At 45.6% G+C, this 16,272-nt stretch overlaps 1 protein-coding gene across 1 annotated transcript; it reads left to right on the forward strand.

The window, feature by feature from the left end:
• Nucleotides 1-238: 238 nt before the first annotated feature.
• LOC133846939 (uncharacterized) lies at nt 239-4,882 on the forward strand. Its single transcript, XM_062281651.1, has 8 exons — nt 239-365; nt 525-1,137; nt 1,723-2,068; nt 2,119-2,770; nt 2,845-3,031; nt 3,099-3,354; nt 3,433-4,409; nt 4,501-4,882. Exons 1-8 carry the CDS (start codon nt 239-241, stop codon nt 4,880-4,882), a joined length of 3,540 nt encoding a protein of 1,179 aa, XP_062137635.1.
• Nucleotides 4,883-16,272: the final 11,390 nt, after the last annotated feature.

Genomic DNA, 16,272 nt, shown 5'->3' on the forward strand with positions numbered 1-16,272 from the left:
CAAAGAATATCAAATAAAACAAAGAGCGCGAAAGTAACTAAAAATACAAAACAAAGTGCAGCGGCAACGAAAAAGAATTGTTTTGCTAACAAAGCAAAGCTAAGCTTGACCACACAGTTTGTTGTTATATTTTCGGAAAAATTAAAATTATATAGTTAGTACAGGAGAACACAGCGATTTAACAATCAGAGTTAAACACAAGTAATAAATGTAGATATGAAATTGTATAAAAATCACAATGTTTAAGAGGGAAGAAAAAATCACGTCCGACTACGACTGCGAGAGCGAGCGAATTTTGAGATCCATGAGATCTCTTGACATGGAAATTGAAGTTCGCTCTAGACTTCAGTGTGACGCGAGCTGGCGTAATACCAACTCGTGCAACGCTGATGTGTGCTTCAATAAACAATAACAGCGATCAGTGCAGTGGTCCGCTCAGCTAGGTGAGCAAATAGCTGATGCCTCCCAGGCACTCACTCCTCGTACACCCGTACAACCCCCAGCCGTGCCGTTCGTGTCCACAGGGTGTCGCCTACCTCCGTGCGACACCGAAGTTTTCGGAGGCGATTATACTCGCTGGCCCACCTTCCGAGACTTATTCACGGCTATCTACATCCGAAATCCTAGACTGTCGGAAGTTGAGAAACTTTTCCATCTCAACTCCAAGACCAGCGGTGAAGCCCATGCCATTGTGTCAAAGTCTCCTTTGACCAATGAGGGGTTTCAGTCGGCATGGTCCAGCTTGACTGAGCGTTTTGAGAACAAACGGTTGCTCGTGAACAGTCAGCTGCGTATCCTTTTTAATTTGCCCGCCATCGGGCAAGAGTCGGGTGCAGCCATTCAAGAGTTGCAAAGCACTATCCAAGGGTGCTTGACGGCTTTGGAGCACTCCAAGATCAATACGGAGAATTGGGATTGCATCCTGGTTTTCCTGTGTTCTTCGAGGCTCCCCAAATTGACCCTTTCTCTTTGGGAACAGTCCATCCAGAATAAGAGCGACGTTCCAACGTGGGCTGACATGAACGCTTTCCTTCTAGAGCGGTATCGCACCCTAGAAGCGATAGCGGAAGTGTCAGCCAGCACGAGCGCTCCGACGGTTCCGCGTGCCTCACGCAAGGAGGCCCCGTCGCCAAGCAGGTAAACTCCTTTGAGAGTCGGGTAACTTCAAAAACCCAGTCCTGCAAGTTGTGTTCCCGGGAGAATCACCCGATTCGTTTGTGCCCGCGTTTCCTCCAGATGGGTATCAACGATAGGGTCAATTATATAAAGCAACAGAAGCTGTGTCTCAATTGTTTCGCACGAGGCCATATCCTGGCTGAGTGCACAAGTGCGCACAGCTGCTTTACTTGCAAGGGTCGTCATCATACACTCTTGCATCGAGTGAGCCCGGCGCCGACAGTCACAACCCCCATTCCATCTCCAATACAGTCCACTTCCACCCAGTCAGCTAACGTCCAATCCTTCGTGGCAGTTAACACACAAGGTGTTCTGCTCAGCACAGCTGTCATTCATGTATGCCATCTCGGCGTCCGCTATACAGCTCGGGCTCTGATTGACTCCGGATCAGAAGCCACCTTCCTCTCAGAGAAGTTGTTCAAGCGCTTGAGGATGCCGTATACATCCGTGCAAGCCCGCGTTTCTGGGCTGACACAAGCTGTGGCAGCCCAGCCCCGAAAGTTTTGCCAATTCTTAATTGGCTCCCCGGTCAGACCTGATTTGCAGATCGAGGCGTCGGCGTACGTCCTCCCCAGTTAGCGGGAATCTGCCCTCATGTTCCGTCCCACAAACACTCCTCGAAAATCTGCCCAGCATCCAGCTGGCAGACCCCAAATTCCATGAGAGTTCGCAGATTGATGTGCTACTAGGCGCTGACATCCTCCCGTCCATTCTGCTCGGCGGCTCTCACCCTAACATTTGTGGGACCCTCCTCGGTCAAGAGACCATTTTCGGTTGGATCCTGACTGGCCCTGTGTCGGGATCCATTTCAAAATCTATTTCGTCCTTTTCGGCTCGACTGTCCGTCGAGCGAACTCCGCCATTGGAGGAACTCCTCTCCAAATTTTGGGAGGTGGAGGACCTGCCGGCTAGCCCAGCAAAAGAATCTGACCTTTTTGTGAGGCTAACTTCAACGCCACGACCGTGCGAACCTCAACGGGTCGCTACATGGTCACGCTCCCATTCCGCGATCCTGGTCACGTTGACCTGGGTCACTCGAGGGCTACCGCTCTCGCTCAGTTCCTGAGAAACGAGAGCCGTTTAAAGAGGAACGACTCTCTGAAGGAACAATATGACTCCGTTATTCGAGAGTATCTGGATTTGGGTCACATGACTCAAGTCCCCATCCAGTTCCGGCAACTATTATTTGCCACATCACGCTGTTCTCAAGCCCGACAGCACCACCACAAAGCTCCGCGTTGTATTCAACGCCTCCAGCCCGACTTCAAACGGGAAGAGTCTGAACGACATCCTCCACACTGGGCCAATCCTTCAATCCGACCTGACCATTCAAATCCTGAAATGGAGGTTTTCAAGTTCGTCTTCAACGCTGACATCACCAAGATGTATCGGCAAATCCTTGTGGATCCCAACCACACCCGGTTTCAAAGGTTGCTCTTCCGTACTCCAGACGAGAAGTTATGCGACTTTGAACTCAACACAGTCACCTTTGGAGTGAACTGTGCTCCGTACCTGGCTATCCGCGTTCTGCATCAGCTTGCGAGTGATGTTCGCGACCGGTACCCCTTGCTAGTGACATCATCGCCAATTATATGTACGTTGATGACGTCCTAGCAGGAGCTCACACTAAGCAGGCTGCGGTGTCTGCTATAGATGAGCTTCGAACAGCGCTCGAGAGTGCTGGGTTCCCTTTGCGTAAGTGGACCTCGAACTCGAAAGATGTGCTGAGAAGAATCCCTAAGGATCACTTGCTCTGTGCAGACTTCCTCGAGATCGACGAAGCTAGTGTCGCAAAGACGCTAGGCATTCGTTGGCGGGCCACGTCCGACGAGTTCTTTTCGTCACCGCCGAGATGGTGTCCAAACCATCTTTCAGTAAGAGAGAAGTGCTGTCGCAGATCGCCAAGTTGTTCGATCCTGCAGGTTGGCTTGCTCCTGTGGTCATTTGGGCCAAGATTTTATGCAAGAAATCTGGAAGCAAGAAATCGGCTGGGACGACTCCTTACCGGCGGATCTCACAGAGCAGTGGATCAGTTTTCTGCGGAACTATTCGTCCTTGCAGGACATCCGCATTCCTAGATGGACCAACTACGCTCCCGGCGCAAAATCCAATTCCACGGGTTTTGCGACGCCTCTCAAAGCGCGTATGGAGCCGCTCTTTACGCACGTGTGGAAACAGGTGGACAAGTGTCTGTGAGCCTTCTAGCAGCGAAGACTAGAGTTGCACCTATCAAGACGGTCTCTACCTCGTCTTGAGCTGTGCGGAGCTCTCCTGTTGGCAGAATTATCCGCCGCCCTCCTACCACATTTTCCCACCCCCGACGCTGAGACGTACCTGTGGACAGATTCCACTATCGTTCTGGCATGGTTGGACAAGCAGCCATGCAAGTGGACCACTTTCGTGGCGAACCGAGTGGCCAAGATTCACTCGGTGAATGGCACTTGGCAGCATGTTCGTTCCGAACACAATCCAGCCGACCTGGCAAGCCGCGGTGTCTCGCCGCAAGAGCTACTGGGCAGTCGCCTTTGGTGGCAGGGGCCCGAATGGCTGACGCACTCACCAGCGCAGTGGCCTTCACCGGTCATTGGGCTCGATACTGAATTGGAGTGTCGAGCGGTGAAGGTCCATGCAGCGCAAGTCCTATGTGAGGACTTCCTCGACCGTTTCTCCAGGTTCGATCGAGCGCTCCGAGTGTTTGCGTATGTGCGAAGGTTTGCCCAGCGTTGCCACCAACCCAAGGTCTCGTTTCCAGAGACGCTCAGCTCTCAAGAGCTTGCAGAAGCTCAAGAGAGGCTGATTGTACAGGCTCAGAATCGGGTATACGCGAAAGAGTGTGCTTCCCTCCGGTCCCATAATCGTCTAATCGGGTCAAGCGATATCCTAAGCTTGAATCCGTTCCTTGACAAGCAAGGTGTCCTGCGTTCGTGTGGACGCGTAAGAGCGTCCACCTCCTTATCCTACGACGAACGGCATCCAATAATTCTCCCGTTCGGCTGCGTGTTCTCACGCCTCCTGGTTTCCTTCACGCATCAAGTCTCCCTCCATGGAGGCAACCAATTGGTGATGCGGCTGGTCCGAACCAAGTTCTGGATTCCCAAGCTAAGGAACTTGGTGAAGACAGTGATTAGTGCATGCAAGACCTGTGTGATTCATCGCCGCAAGCTCCAGTCGCAGTTGATGGGTGATCTCCCAAGCGCCCGGTCGACTTTTCGCGACCTTTCACTAACTCCGGAGTAGACTTCGCCGGTCCTTCGGCGTCAAGAGCTACGTCGGACGGGGCTGCAAGATTACGAAGGGTTACGTATGTGTCTTCGTGTGCTTCAGCACGAAGGCAATCCATCTTGAGGCGACCACGGATCTGACAGCGGAAAAGTTCTTGGAAGCTTTCTCCCGATTCGTGGCACGGCGCGGGTGCCCTCTCCACATGTACTCTGACAACGGGAAAACGTTCGTCGGAGCCTCCTCCATTCTCTCCAAAGAATTTGTGGAGAGCACCCGCAACCTGATTGTCACCACTCACAGCCATCAAGGTCTTGCATGGCATTTCAACCCACCTGGTGCCCCTCACATGGGGGGTCTCTGGGAAGCGGGCGTCAAGAGCTTCAAGACGCATTTCTACAAGACGGTTTCCTCCGTAAAACATACGTTCGAAGAGCTTTCCACCCTCCTGTCAAAATTGAAGCGTGCCTCAATTCGCGGCCTTTGACTCCTATGTCAGAGGATGTGAGCGACTTGGCGGCACTTACTCCCGGTCATTTCCTGATCGGGGGTCCGCTACTCTCCATGGCGGAGCCAGAGGCCAGAGAGGATGTGGAGTCCATCCGCAACCGCTGGCAACGGCTCAAGGCGCTCCATCAGCATTTCTGTGTGCGATGGAAGAGTGAATATTTGAAGGAATTGCATAAGCGGAATAAGTGGCAGTCACCTTCACGCGATCTCCAAATCGGCGACATGGTGGTCATCAGAGAGGAGAATATACCACCTCAAGAATGGCGCCTCGGGCGTGTGTTGACCGCTTGCCCAGGTGCTGATGAAAGAGTCCGTGTGGTAGACATCCAGACGTGTCGTGGCGTTTTCCGCCGACCAGTTGCAAAGCTGGTCCTCCTTCCTACGGGACGCGCGCTCTGAGTCACCTATTCTTCTCTCTACTGCCATCCACTATCCTGTGGTTTTCTCTTCCGGCTTAGGCAATTCATCCCGCGCCATGTTCTTCATTTAATCTATTGTTTTTTGTTCTTTTTTTCTTTTCCTTTTGTTTTTCTCGCCTTTTGGTTTCATCCCATTACAGTTTACCATGGCGTCCTCCAGAAGATCATCCTGCACCCTGTCCGACGGAGTGAGCTTGCGAGGGCTCTTCTCGCCAGCGCGCTCCCTTTCGCCACCGATTGCCGGCTCTCCGCCGAGGCAAGTCGCCCCGATGGAGTCCGAGCCCTCTCCAGCACCGGTGGCACTGGTTACTCCGCGTGGAGTTTCCGTGCCTCGCCAGGCCGCCCCTCAGCGGGGTGAGTATGTGCCTCCCGGCACAAACTCCTTCCGCTGTAGGGTGTGCCGCGGTGTCCACGCGCTGCGCAAATGTCCACGGTTTGCCCAGCTGACGCCAGAGAAGCGGCTCCGGGCAGTACTTGTAAATAAGTACTGTCCCAACTGCTTGGCTCATCAGCACTCCGGGGCACTTGCCGCAGCGGTGGACGGTGCAGGCATTGTGGTAAGGACCACCACTCCATGCTGCACATGCGAGACCCTAAACCCAAGCAGCGGTTGGCGCGACGACCGAGGGGCCGACGCGACCACCCGGCACCCACCAGAGGAGGACCATCGTCATCCCGGATGGACCGGCCCACTTCCCCACACACCAGGCCCGTGCCTAGCCCCGCCTTGTCATTGACGGCACTACTCCAGTGCAAGGGAGTCAGTATTCTCCCCACCGCGGCGGTCTGGCTAGTCACGGGAAGACGGCCTTCGAGGCGCGAGTGCTCATTGATCCGTGCTGTCCTGTAAGCCGCATCAGCGAGTCGATGGCAGTGGCCATGGGCCTCTCTATCACTCGCGTGGGCGCAGAAGGAGTGTGCACGGCAACGTTGCGCTCCAAGACGTCACCCATGAGCCGGGAGGTCGTCTTCAAAACTGATCCGCAGCTCCATACAACGACGCCCGCCAGGACTGTCACTCCAGCCGGGCCCAGTTCTTTCAGTAACCTCGTGTTGGCTGACAAGGACTGGTTCCGCTCGGCATCGATCTCGGCAGTCTTGGGGGCTGATGTTTACCCTGATGTCGTGCTACCGGGTATCCTCCCGGGCCAAGGCGGACTGCCTATGGCGCAGAATTCCACGCTGGGCTGGATTCTGTCCGGCACGTGCTACTAGTTGTTTCGTTGCAATCCCAATATTGCAAGGGGGGGAGAATGTTGATGCGAGCGCATTGCTAAGTGAGAGGCACACCTCCGCTCCGCCGACCGAAAAGCACTCAAAGCTTTTTCGCTCACTAGCAATGCGCTCAGTGCGTAAGAATGCACTCAAGCTCCAGTGCTCTCAGCTTCTCTCTCCCACAACTCACCACCGCTGAGCCGCGCTCAGCATAGATCGCCGAAATGCCGTCGGCTTTTTTCTATGAGTTAGTAGCAAATCACGTCTCTTTCAAATCGTTACAATCACCCCTTTTTGTGCGACATAACAACCCGATAAGTTTTCAATAAATCAAATATTTATAGTGATAAAACGCGAGTGTTTTTATTTTTCGGGAAGCAAACATTTTGGACACTTTTTCAGCGCCGCCACAAACAATTAGGATTAAACAAGTGAGAAAGCTACAGTCGAGTGTACTCGACTATGAGATACCCGCTACCCATTTTGAATAAAAGAAATATATTTTGCGGTATTTTTCTCAAAATATACCGAATATACTAAAAAATACTAAAAATATACCGAATGGTATGTTTGGTATATCGGTGTAGTACCGCATTCAAAATATACCATAGACGGCACAATATACCAGATTGTCAGCCAAAGCAACTAAGACCCCTAGTAGGTAGGCGTTTTTGCCCATACAAAATTATTTCTTCAATAACTTCCAAAATTTTTATCTGATCGCAACCAAATCATAACTACTATAGTAATTATTATCTATACCAACATTCGCAACTCTAGCTTTGAAATTACGCTTGTTATTCGATTTTTTTGATTTGCGGGAGCGGAAGTGGGCGTGGCAAAATTTTGAAACAAACTTGATCTGCGTGCAAACATAACAAATCCTGTCGAAAAAATTATTGCTCTATCTCTTATAGTCTCTGAGATCTAGGTGTTCATACGGACAGACGGACGGACAGACAGACACACAGACGGACAGACGGACATGGCTAGATCGTCTCGGCTGTTGACGCTGATCAAGAATATATATACTTTATAGGGTCGGAGATGCCTCCTTCTACATGTTACATACATTTCCTGCCGGCACAAAGTTATAATACCCTTCTACCCTGTAAACAACTGTCCCACCGTTGCTGGGCCAAATTCAATTTCTTGTAATATCAGCCCCTTGTTGGGTGCCAGAATTACTTGCAGCATGCCGCGCCGCCACACTGCTTTTTTCCTACTTGCGTGTGCGGCTCCTTGATCATCATCACCAGCCGAGCGGGACCCTTTGAACCCTTAGCTCTTCCGGGATGTGGGGGTTGTTGCTGTCACTGATGATCGCTATGCTTGCGGTGAATTATTATAGAGTCCCTCATCAAATATGCATGGAACGATCCGCATGCGAATACAACAAAAGGCATACATGCCTAAAACAAAACCAAGTAAACTATGGCCAATTAAACATACTAATTTGAAACTGAAAAGAAAACTCACAAGAAAAGTAGTGTACCTAAATGGAGAGGACGAAGGTGTTGATGTCACTCTCCTTGTTCGCTACCCACCCAGCCATAGTCTTCTAATGTATTTTTAAGTGAAGACCCCAAACGCAGCTTTTATTTACCTTGCCTGGACGGCACTTTGAAGTATTCTGCTAATGCCAGCTTTTGGGGCAAAAGCGGCGGGGATGGACAAAATTATTTAAGATTAAATAATTTTATTTTCTTCTTGGCCACGAGGCCTTAATACTTTTGATGTTCTGGGTGGATATACAGAATTTCTAAAGCGTCTGCTTCCTTTGCGATCTTGATTGAAAAGATCTAACCTTGATAGTGCAGATCTTAACCAGCCCAAGTGAGAGCGAAATTCACCACATGGTGAATTTACATCTGTCACTTACAACGCTGTAACTCTCCACTGTCACCCACATATCTACGTACGCCTATGCGCGCCTAACTATTTAAATTCAAATCCTAACGTATTATTTATTTTTGGGGTTATTTTAAGTTTTTAAATTTTATTGTTGTTTTTATGTATGTATGTACTGTATGGGTCCATTACAAAACCAGATAATCTAACGAGTCTACGAGGCACGATTAGATGGAATTAGCTGCGTAAATCCTTGGCGTGATATGTGCCGATTTCTTTGTCTTGCAATGTTTCCAAGATATAGTATGTAGTACCTACTTTCTTCTTTATTCGACACTTGGTAAACTGCGAACCTAACTTTTTGTTGAAATTGTTCGAGAAATTGCTCAAATAAAAGTTTCTTTTAAACACCTCTTGGCCTTCTTTAAAAGCAACTGGCTTTGCTCGCAAAATGTATTGCGTAGCGTTACGTTCATAAGCAGCACGACTATTTTGTTTAATATCCTCTCGCAACAATTGTATCTGATCCCTTGGATTCAGCAGGGTGACTCTTCTAATACAGATAATTTTTTCAGTAACTTGTAATCACCAGCATGGTTGATCATATTAAATCCGAATAAAGCTTTATACGGCGAACATCCAATCGCTTGATGTAAAGAAGATCGTAGAGCTGAAGAAATATGGGTCAAGTTTGTATCCCACTCTGTCTGATCAGTTCGAAGATACGAGCGAACAGCTGCTAGCAAAGAGCGATTAACCCTCTCGGCAGCATTGCTTTGAGGCGAATATAAAGCAGTGCAAGTATGAATTATTCCAAACTTTGTTAAAAATGATTTAAATTCATTCGATTTGAATTGAGATCCATTGTCACTTACAATGATCTCAGGAACACCAAACTCTGCAAAGATTCGTTTTCCAAGAAATTCGTTAACAGCTGCTGTTGTAAATTTTTTAACGGACATAGCCAATGATATCGGCTGAAATGATCAAGGACGATGAGCAGCCCAATATGACCCTTCTTGCTTCGTGGATAAGGACCAAGTATGTCAATATATAACTTTTGAAAAGGCCTACACGATATACTTTGCTGACCCATTGGAGGTCGTAACGTCATATTTGGCGCTTTCGTTTCTTTGCAAACATCACATTCACGCACATATTCCCGCACCTGTTTAGATAGACCTGGCCAATACAAGTGCCTTCGTAATCGTTCAATAGTTTTCTGCATTCCACCGTGAGAAGATACGACGCAATCATGCGCTTGCCGAATAGCTGCAACTCGTAATGACTCCGGCACCCATAACTTCCAAACATCCATATCTTGGACTGCGTTTCCCGATGGGTATTCGGTGCGAATGTAGACATATTTATCTACAGCCTTCAAATCAGGGAATTTCTCAGTATTCGCGTCCACTAAGTCTTTTAGTTCTACGTATTCAGCCTCAAGAAATGCTGGAGAATCTAAATCAATTTCTGGACCTATCCATTCGACGCTATCAATCTCTGCTTCACTAATTCTTGACAATGCATCTGGAACAACGTGATCCTTGCCTTTTCGATGCGAAATGGTAAACTTAAACGCTTGTAAACGAAGAATCCATCTAGCCAATCTGCCAGATACATTCTGCTGTCGCATTAGCCATAAGAGACTCGAATGATCCGTCACTACTTCGAATGGTTGTAGTTCGAGATAGCATCTAAATTTTTCAACGGCTAAAATTACTGCAAGACACTCTCTTTCTGTAACGCTGTAATTTCTTTGAGCTTTCGACAATTTTTTTGACATAAATGCCAGTGGCCGTTCCTCTCCTGTATCTGAAAGTTGCACTAATACAGCACCAATACCATGATCGCTGGCATCGCAATGTAAGAAAAATTTTCGAGAAAAATCTGCGTTTTGCAGCACTGGAGCGGTAGTTAACAATGTCTTTAACCTATCCATTGCTTCCTGGGCTTCTAACGACCATTTAAAGCATTTTTGTTTTCAACACTTCGGTAATGGGACACGAAATTTCAGCAAAATCTTTAATGAATCTTCGGTACCAACCACAAACTCCGAGGAAACCTCGAACTTGCTTCAAGTTCTTGGGAGTAGGCCAGTTTAGTACACAAGATATTTTCTCTGGATCGGTTGCTACTCCCCATTACTTATCACATATCCTAAGTAATTAACCTTTGTGACACAAAAGTGACTTTTAGAAACGTTCAACGTAAGGTTTGCCTTTCGAAATTGATCTGCTATGCGAACTAACACAGCAAGGTGAGATGAAAAATCTTCGGAAACGATAACGAGATCATCCAGATATCCGAAAACGCAATGGCGTAAATCGGGCGGGATTAAATCATCCATTAATCTCGACATTGTAGAAGGAGCATTGCAAAGACCAAAAGGCATGACGGTAAATTGGTATAAAGATCGACCTGGAACAGTGAAAGCAGTCAAAGGTTTCGCTTCTTCGGTAAGCTCTATCTGCCAATATGCATCCTTGAGATCTAGCTTAGAAATCAAATTAGCCTTTGGAAGTCGAGCGAAGATACCTTCAATGCTTTGCAACGGATAAGCATCCTTTCGGGTGGCCTCATTTAGCTTTCGAGCATCCAAGCATAATCGAACCTTGTTTGGCTTTACAACCATGCGCATTGGAGCTCCAAGCACTTTGCGATGGTTCAATTACCCCAAGCCGAAGCATACGATCAATTTCTGAGAACATCAACTTTTCAACTGCAGGACTCACTGGATAGTGACGCTGCTTCACTGGCTTACTATCACCAATTTCAATGTTATGTTTAATTAACGCCGTTCGACCCAATCCCTGTCTTTCAAAATTTGGAAATAACTCCTTTACTGCCTCCAATTGCTGTCGTTTTTGCATGGATAATGGATATCTATCATCAGCTTGATCCTGTTCTATCTCTTCCGACAAAATTGAACTAATTACTCCTGGTGCGAGTTCAAATTCTCGCCAGAAATCTATTCCTAGTATTAATTTCTGAGCTATCGATGGAATAATGTAAAGATCTATCTGTCTTTCCTTGTCTTTATATTTCATTTGTACTTTCAAAATTCCATACACCTGGTGCACTTTAGCATCAGCTGTTCGAACTTGCGACTTTATTGGCTTAAAATTGGGATGATTTGAAAAATCCAACGCAGCCAAAGAATCACCAAGACAACTGATGTTTGCTCCAGTATCAAGCAAGCCAAGTTCGGAAAACTCTAAGAATGACACACTTGCATAACTACGACGGTCAACATTATTTTGGAAAATGGTTGACACCATCATAGCTTTCTTGCTTTTAAGAAACTTAAAATATTTTCGTTGACGAATAGTGTTTCGACGACTTTTCTTCCCCTGTCCAGCAAAAATTCTCTCTCTAGCTATATAATAATCTCTTAATCTCTCATGATAAGGCTTAAAACTATTGCGTATTTCAGGACGAGTTAATGGATCGGCTTTTCGCTCTAAAATTCTAACCGTTTTACTTTCTAAATTCAACTTATCTCCTATTTCTGGGACATCCTTCCTGCATTGGATGCCCCTTTGCCGGTTTTCCTGCTTTTGTTTGCAGTTCTGGCAATTTGGCTTATACACTTGCGGAGCCCCGCATCCATAACAAAAACTCTTCTTTCGGCCAAACAATTCTCCCATATGTGGCCAGCAGTATCGCAATTCCAGCATACTAATGGTGTTTTATGTTGTATGGCTGCTATCTCAACCTGTTTGTCACTCTCAGGATCTTCTTCGGGTTGCTCGTCATCCAGGGCGTATACTCGATATGCACCAGCTTTGACTTGTGGCTGACGTGCTCTACCTATATCCTGCAGAAAATGTTCACGCTTATGTACCAAACGACGAAGCTCGGAAATCGAAGAGATATCTTCAAACAGAAGTCTTTCTTTCATGTCAATCTGTAAGTTTCCTGAATCATATCTACCAGTTCGTCTTCTGCAAAACTAACGGATAATCTGTCCATCAGTTTGCAAACACTTTCATAAAACGCGTCGAAGGATTCACCTGGCTTTTGTTTACGTGATCGAATCTGTTCCCGTAATTCAGTTACTAATCTGCTCTCGCGATATTGATTTCTGAACGCTACGCAAAATTCTCGCCAGTTGAAAGTTTGGACACTCTTATGGTATCTCCAAAACCAACTATTTGCCTTTCCTATCAACAGCTGATGGATATTTCGACTTATAATTTCCAAGTCCCCTCAAAATGCTCGCGCGTTAGGATTTGTACTCTGTATAAGAATTCCTCCACAGATAATCCTTCGGCGGTACCATCAAATCGGACACCCCATTTCTGTAAAATGTCTGAGATTCTATGTGGCCCTAAATTCTGGATAAGATTAGTGGATCGGCTACTTCGTGGAGTAATCGGCGTTTCACGATGAGCTACGTGGCCATTTAGAGCACCTACACTTCCCGAACCTGACATAGAGGACAAAACGCGAGTAACCGTTTCTCGGACAATGGACTCTACATCTATCTGAAAATTGGGTGGCGCTTGAGAATGATTTGATCTTCGTTGTCTTGTTGGACGACCTCTTCTAGCGGGTGCATTCGGATTCCGATTTGCCTGTAATCTCACATTCGCTGGAGTACTACCAGGCGGAGGACAAATCTCGTGAGATGGAACGTCAATAGTGATCAGCGCTTCGGCTCCTTTTGGTGCCTGTGAATTCAAAGATTCCAACTGATGTGCTAACGATCGAGTAACCGGGCGATATCCAGTTGCAACCACTCGTTGCGTTGGATTTGCATCGTCACTTTTGGAGTTTGGAGAATGATTGCCAACAACTACTTTCCATTCTTTTGGTTGAACTGCTACTAAGCAGCTGGGACACTCTTTATGGACTTGCACTCGCGTTTCCAAACAACTTTTATGGAATACGTGGTGACAATTTGTAACAGCACACGGCTGTGTATTCAACATGATTTCCCGCAAATAATACAGATATTTGCAGCCGTACTATCATGTTGCTGATTTCGGTTGGACTCAAAACTATGTTCAAGTGGCATTTTTTATTTTATATAGTTATTTCTGATGACTTTCTTTTGGGAGACATAAGTAAGGGTAAATATATTGGCTTCCACTACTTATTCTTGTAACATATCTATCTTGAGAATGGGCTATTTCAACTACCAAAGGTTTCCTTTTCAAATAAACAACAACATCAAACTCGGCCAAAAGGACTTTTACGGACAATGAGACACACTTGCATCTAAAAACATTGTATTCTAGTAAAATACCTTTACAGCGAATCTTACGTCAATGTTCACAGAGAAAAACCTTGCTCATGAAAAGGCTATATAATACGTATTGCTACACAAACTGAATAAATAAATTCAACTATTCTCTTGGTCGATGTATTCAAATGCTCAAATACTCGAGTTCCAAAGAGTAAGCAAAATTTAAATTCACCTTGAATGCAATTATAAAGCACAAATTCAATCGAAGACAAAGAGCTAATTAATTAATTTCAATTGTACGTGACCAATAAAATTCGATAAGTTAATGAAGAATTGAAACAAAAACTGAAACAATTTTTTTCCAATTTTCCACAACCTATGAAATCTTATTACATCACAAAAAAATTTTTATGAAACGGAAAAGGAAAAGAATTTGCTACGGTCGACTTCAATCAGCATGTGCTAATACAGAATCGAATTCCAGTAGATTTCCAAATCCTTCAAGCTTCGTACAACTGCTATTAATCTGGGACCAGTGCTAATACTAGCAAATTAATGCCATAATAACACCTGCCCCACTTGTTGGGCGCCAAAATTCTGTAAACAACTGTCCCACCGTTGCTGGGCCAAATTCCAATTTCTTGTAATATCAGCCCCTTGTTGGGTGCCAGAATTACTTGCAGCATGCCGCGCCGCCACACTGCTTTTTCCTACTTGCGTGTGCGGCTCCTTGATCATCATCACCAGCCCTCATCAAATATGCATGGAACGATCCGCATGCGAATACAACAAAAGGCATACATGCCTAAAACAAAACCAAGTAAACTATGGCCAATTAAACATACTAATTTGAAACTGAAAAGAAAACTCACAAGAAAAGTAGTGTACCTAAATGGAGAGGACGAAGGTGTTGATGTCACTCTCCTTGATCGCTACCCACCCAGCCATAGTCTTCTAATGTATTTTTAAGTGAAGACCCCAAACGCAGCTTTTATTTACCTTGCCTGGACGGCACTTTGAAGTATTCTGCTAATGCCAGCTTTTTGGAGCAAAAGCGGCGGGGATGGACAAAATTATTTAAGATTAAATAATTTTATTTTCTTCTTGGCCACGAGGCCTTAATACTTTTGATGTTCTGGGTGGATATACAGAATTTCTAAAGCGTCTGCTTCCTTTGCGATCTTGATTGAAAAGATCTAACCTTGATAGTGCAGATCTTAACCAGCCCAAGTGAGAGCGAAATTCACCACATGGTGAATTTACATCTGTCACTTACAACGCTGTAACTCTCCACTGTCACCCACATATCTACGTACGCCTATGCGCGCCTAACTATTTAAATTCAAATCCTAACGTATTATTTATTTTTTGGGGTTATTTTAAGTTTTTAAATTTTATTGTTGTTTTTTTATGTATGTATGTACTGTATGGGTCCATTACAACCCCCTATGGGTAGCGGGTATAAAAACACTTGAGCATCTTCTCTGTAGATTCACAGCGTTATCCCGACTCCGGATGGAATACGTTGACGTTTCACGGCTACCATCCAGAATACTGCTGGCTTTTGCCAAAAATGTATTCATACCGGTACAGCTGCGGACCTCCACCCTTGCAGGGGCAGCCGGTCCTAAACCTATTTGCCTCATCATGCTGTTTTAAGCCGGATAGCACCACTGGTCACTTCGAGGTAAATACCATTACGTTCGTTTTTAATTGCTCGCCGACACACACCAAAGAAGAGGCTATCGGGATCATTACGGAGGTGTATGCAGCTGAAGAAGTGAATGATAAAAGCGTGCAGAATAACAATTCACCTACTCCGTGAAGATTTCTTGGGGCTCGAGGACTCAAGTATTGCGAAAACTCTGGGTACCAAGTGGCAGGCTCATAACGATGATTTGTTCGTTATACCACCAGAAGTTTCCCATCAGGACTCCTACACGAAGAGGGAAGTCCTATCCCAAATAGGACGAAGTGGCTACATCGGAAGACATATACTCATATACTCCCATGTAGAGGAAAAAAATAAAATTTGACTTGTTGACTTGTTATAAAAACATTTCTTATAGCTTGGCAATATATTGAATAAAGCTTCACTATTTATGTATTCACGAATAAGCAAGTATTGGTGTTTCGTGATTCAAAGTTTTATCATATCAACTTCGTAGCCTTTATTTTTAATGTTTTCTTCTACCAAACTAGACACTCTTCGAGTTTTTCTGCTCCCATGTAGAGGAAAAAAAATAAGATTTGACTTGTTGACTTGTTATAAAAGATTTCTCATAGCTTGGCAAAAGTTGCATAAAGCTTCACTATTTATGTATTGACGAATAAGCAAGTATTGGTGTTTCGTGATTCAAAGTTTTATCATATCAACTTTGTAGCCTTTATTTTTAATGTTTTCTTCTTCCAAACTGGGCACTCTTCGAGTTTTTTCTGCATTCGTGCCTTCTTCTGTGCACCAAAGATCAAAGATGTATATGTAAGAAAATTCACAGTTACAAGAAATGCCTATACAAAATAATAACATAAAACAAGTAAGAAAGCTATGCTCGACTGTGAGATACCCTCTACCCATAACATACCCCTTGAATAACAGCAAAATATTGTGGAATTATTCTCAAAATATACCAAAAATACTACAAACGTACTACAATATAACAAATTATTTATGTGGTATGTTGATAT

Source organism: Drosophila sulfurigaster, chromosome 4 (assembly GCF_023558435.1).
Source record: "Drosophila sulfurigaster albostrigata strain 15112-1811.04 chromosome 4, ASM2355843v2, whole genome shotgun sequence".
Taxonomy (NCBI): domain Eukaryota; kingdom Metazoa; phylum Arthropoda; class Insecta; order Diptera; family Drosophilidae; genus Drosophila; species Drosophila sulfurigaster.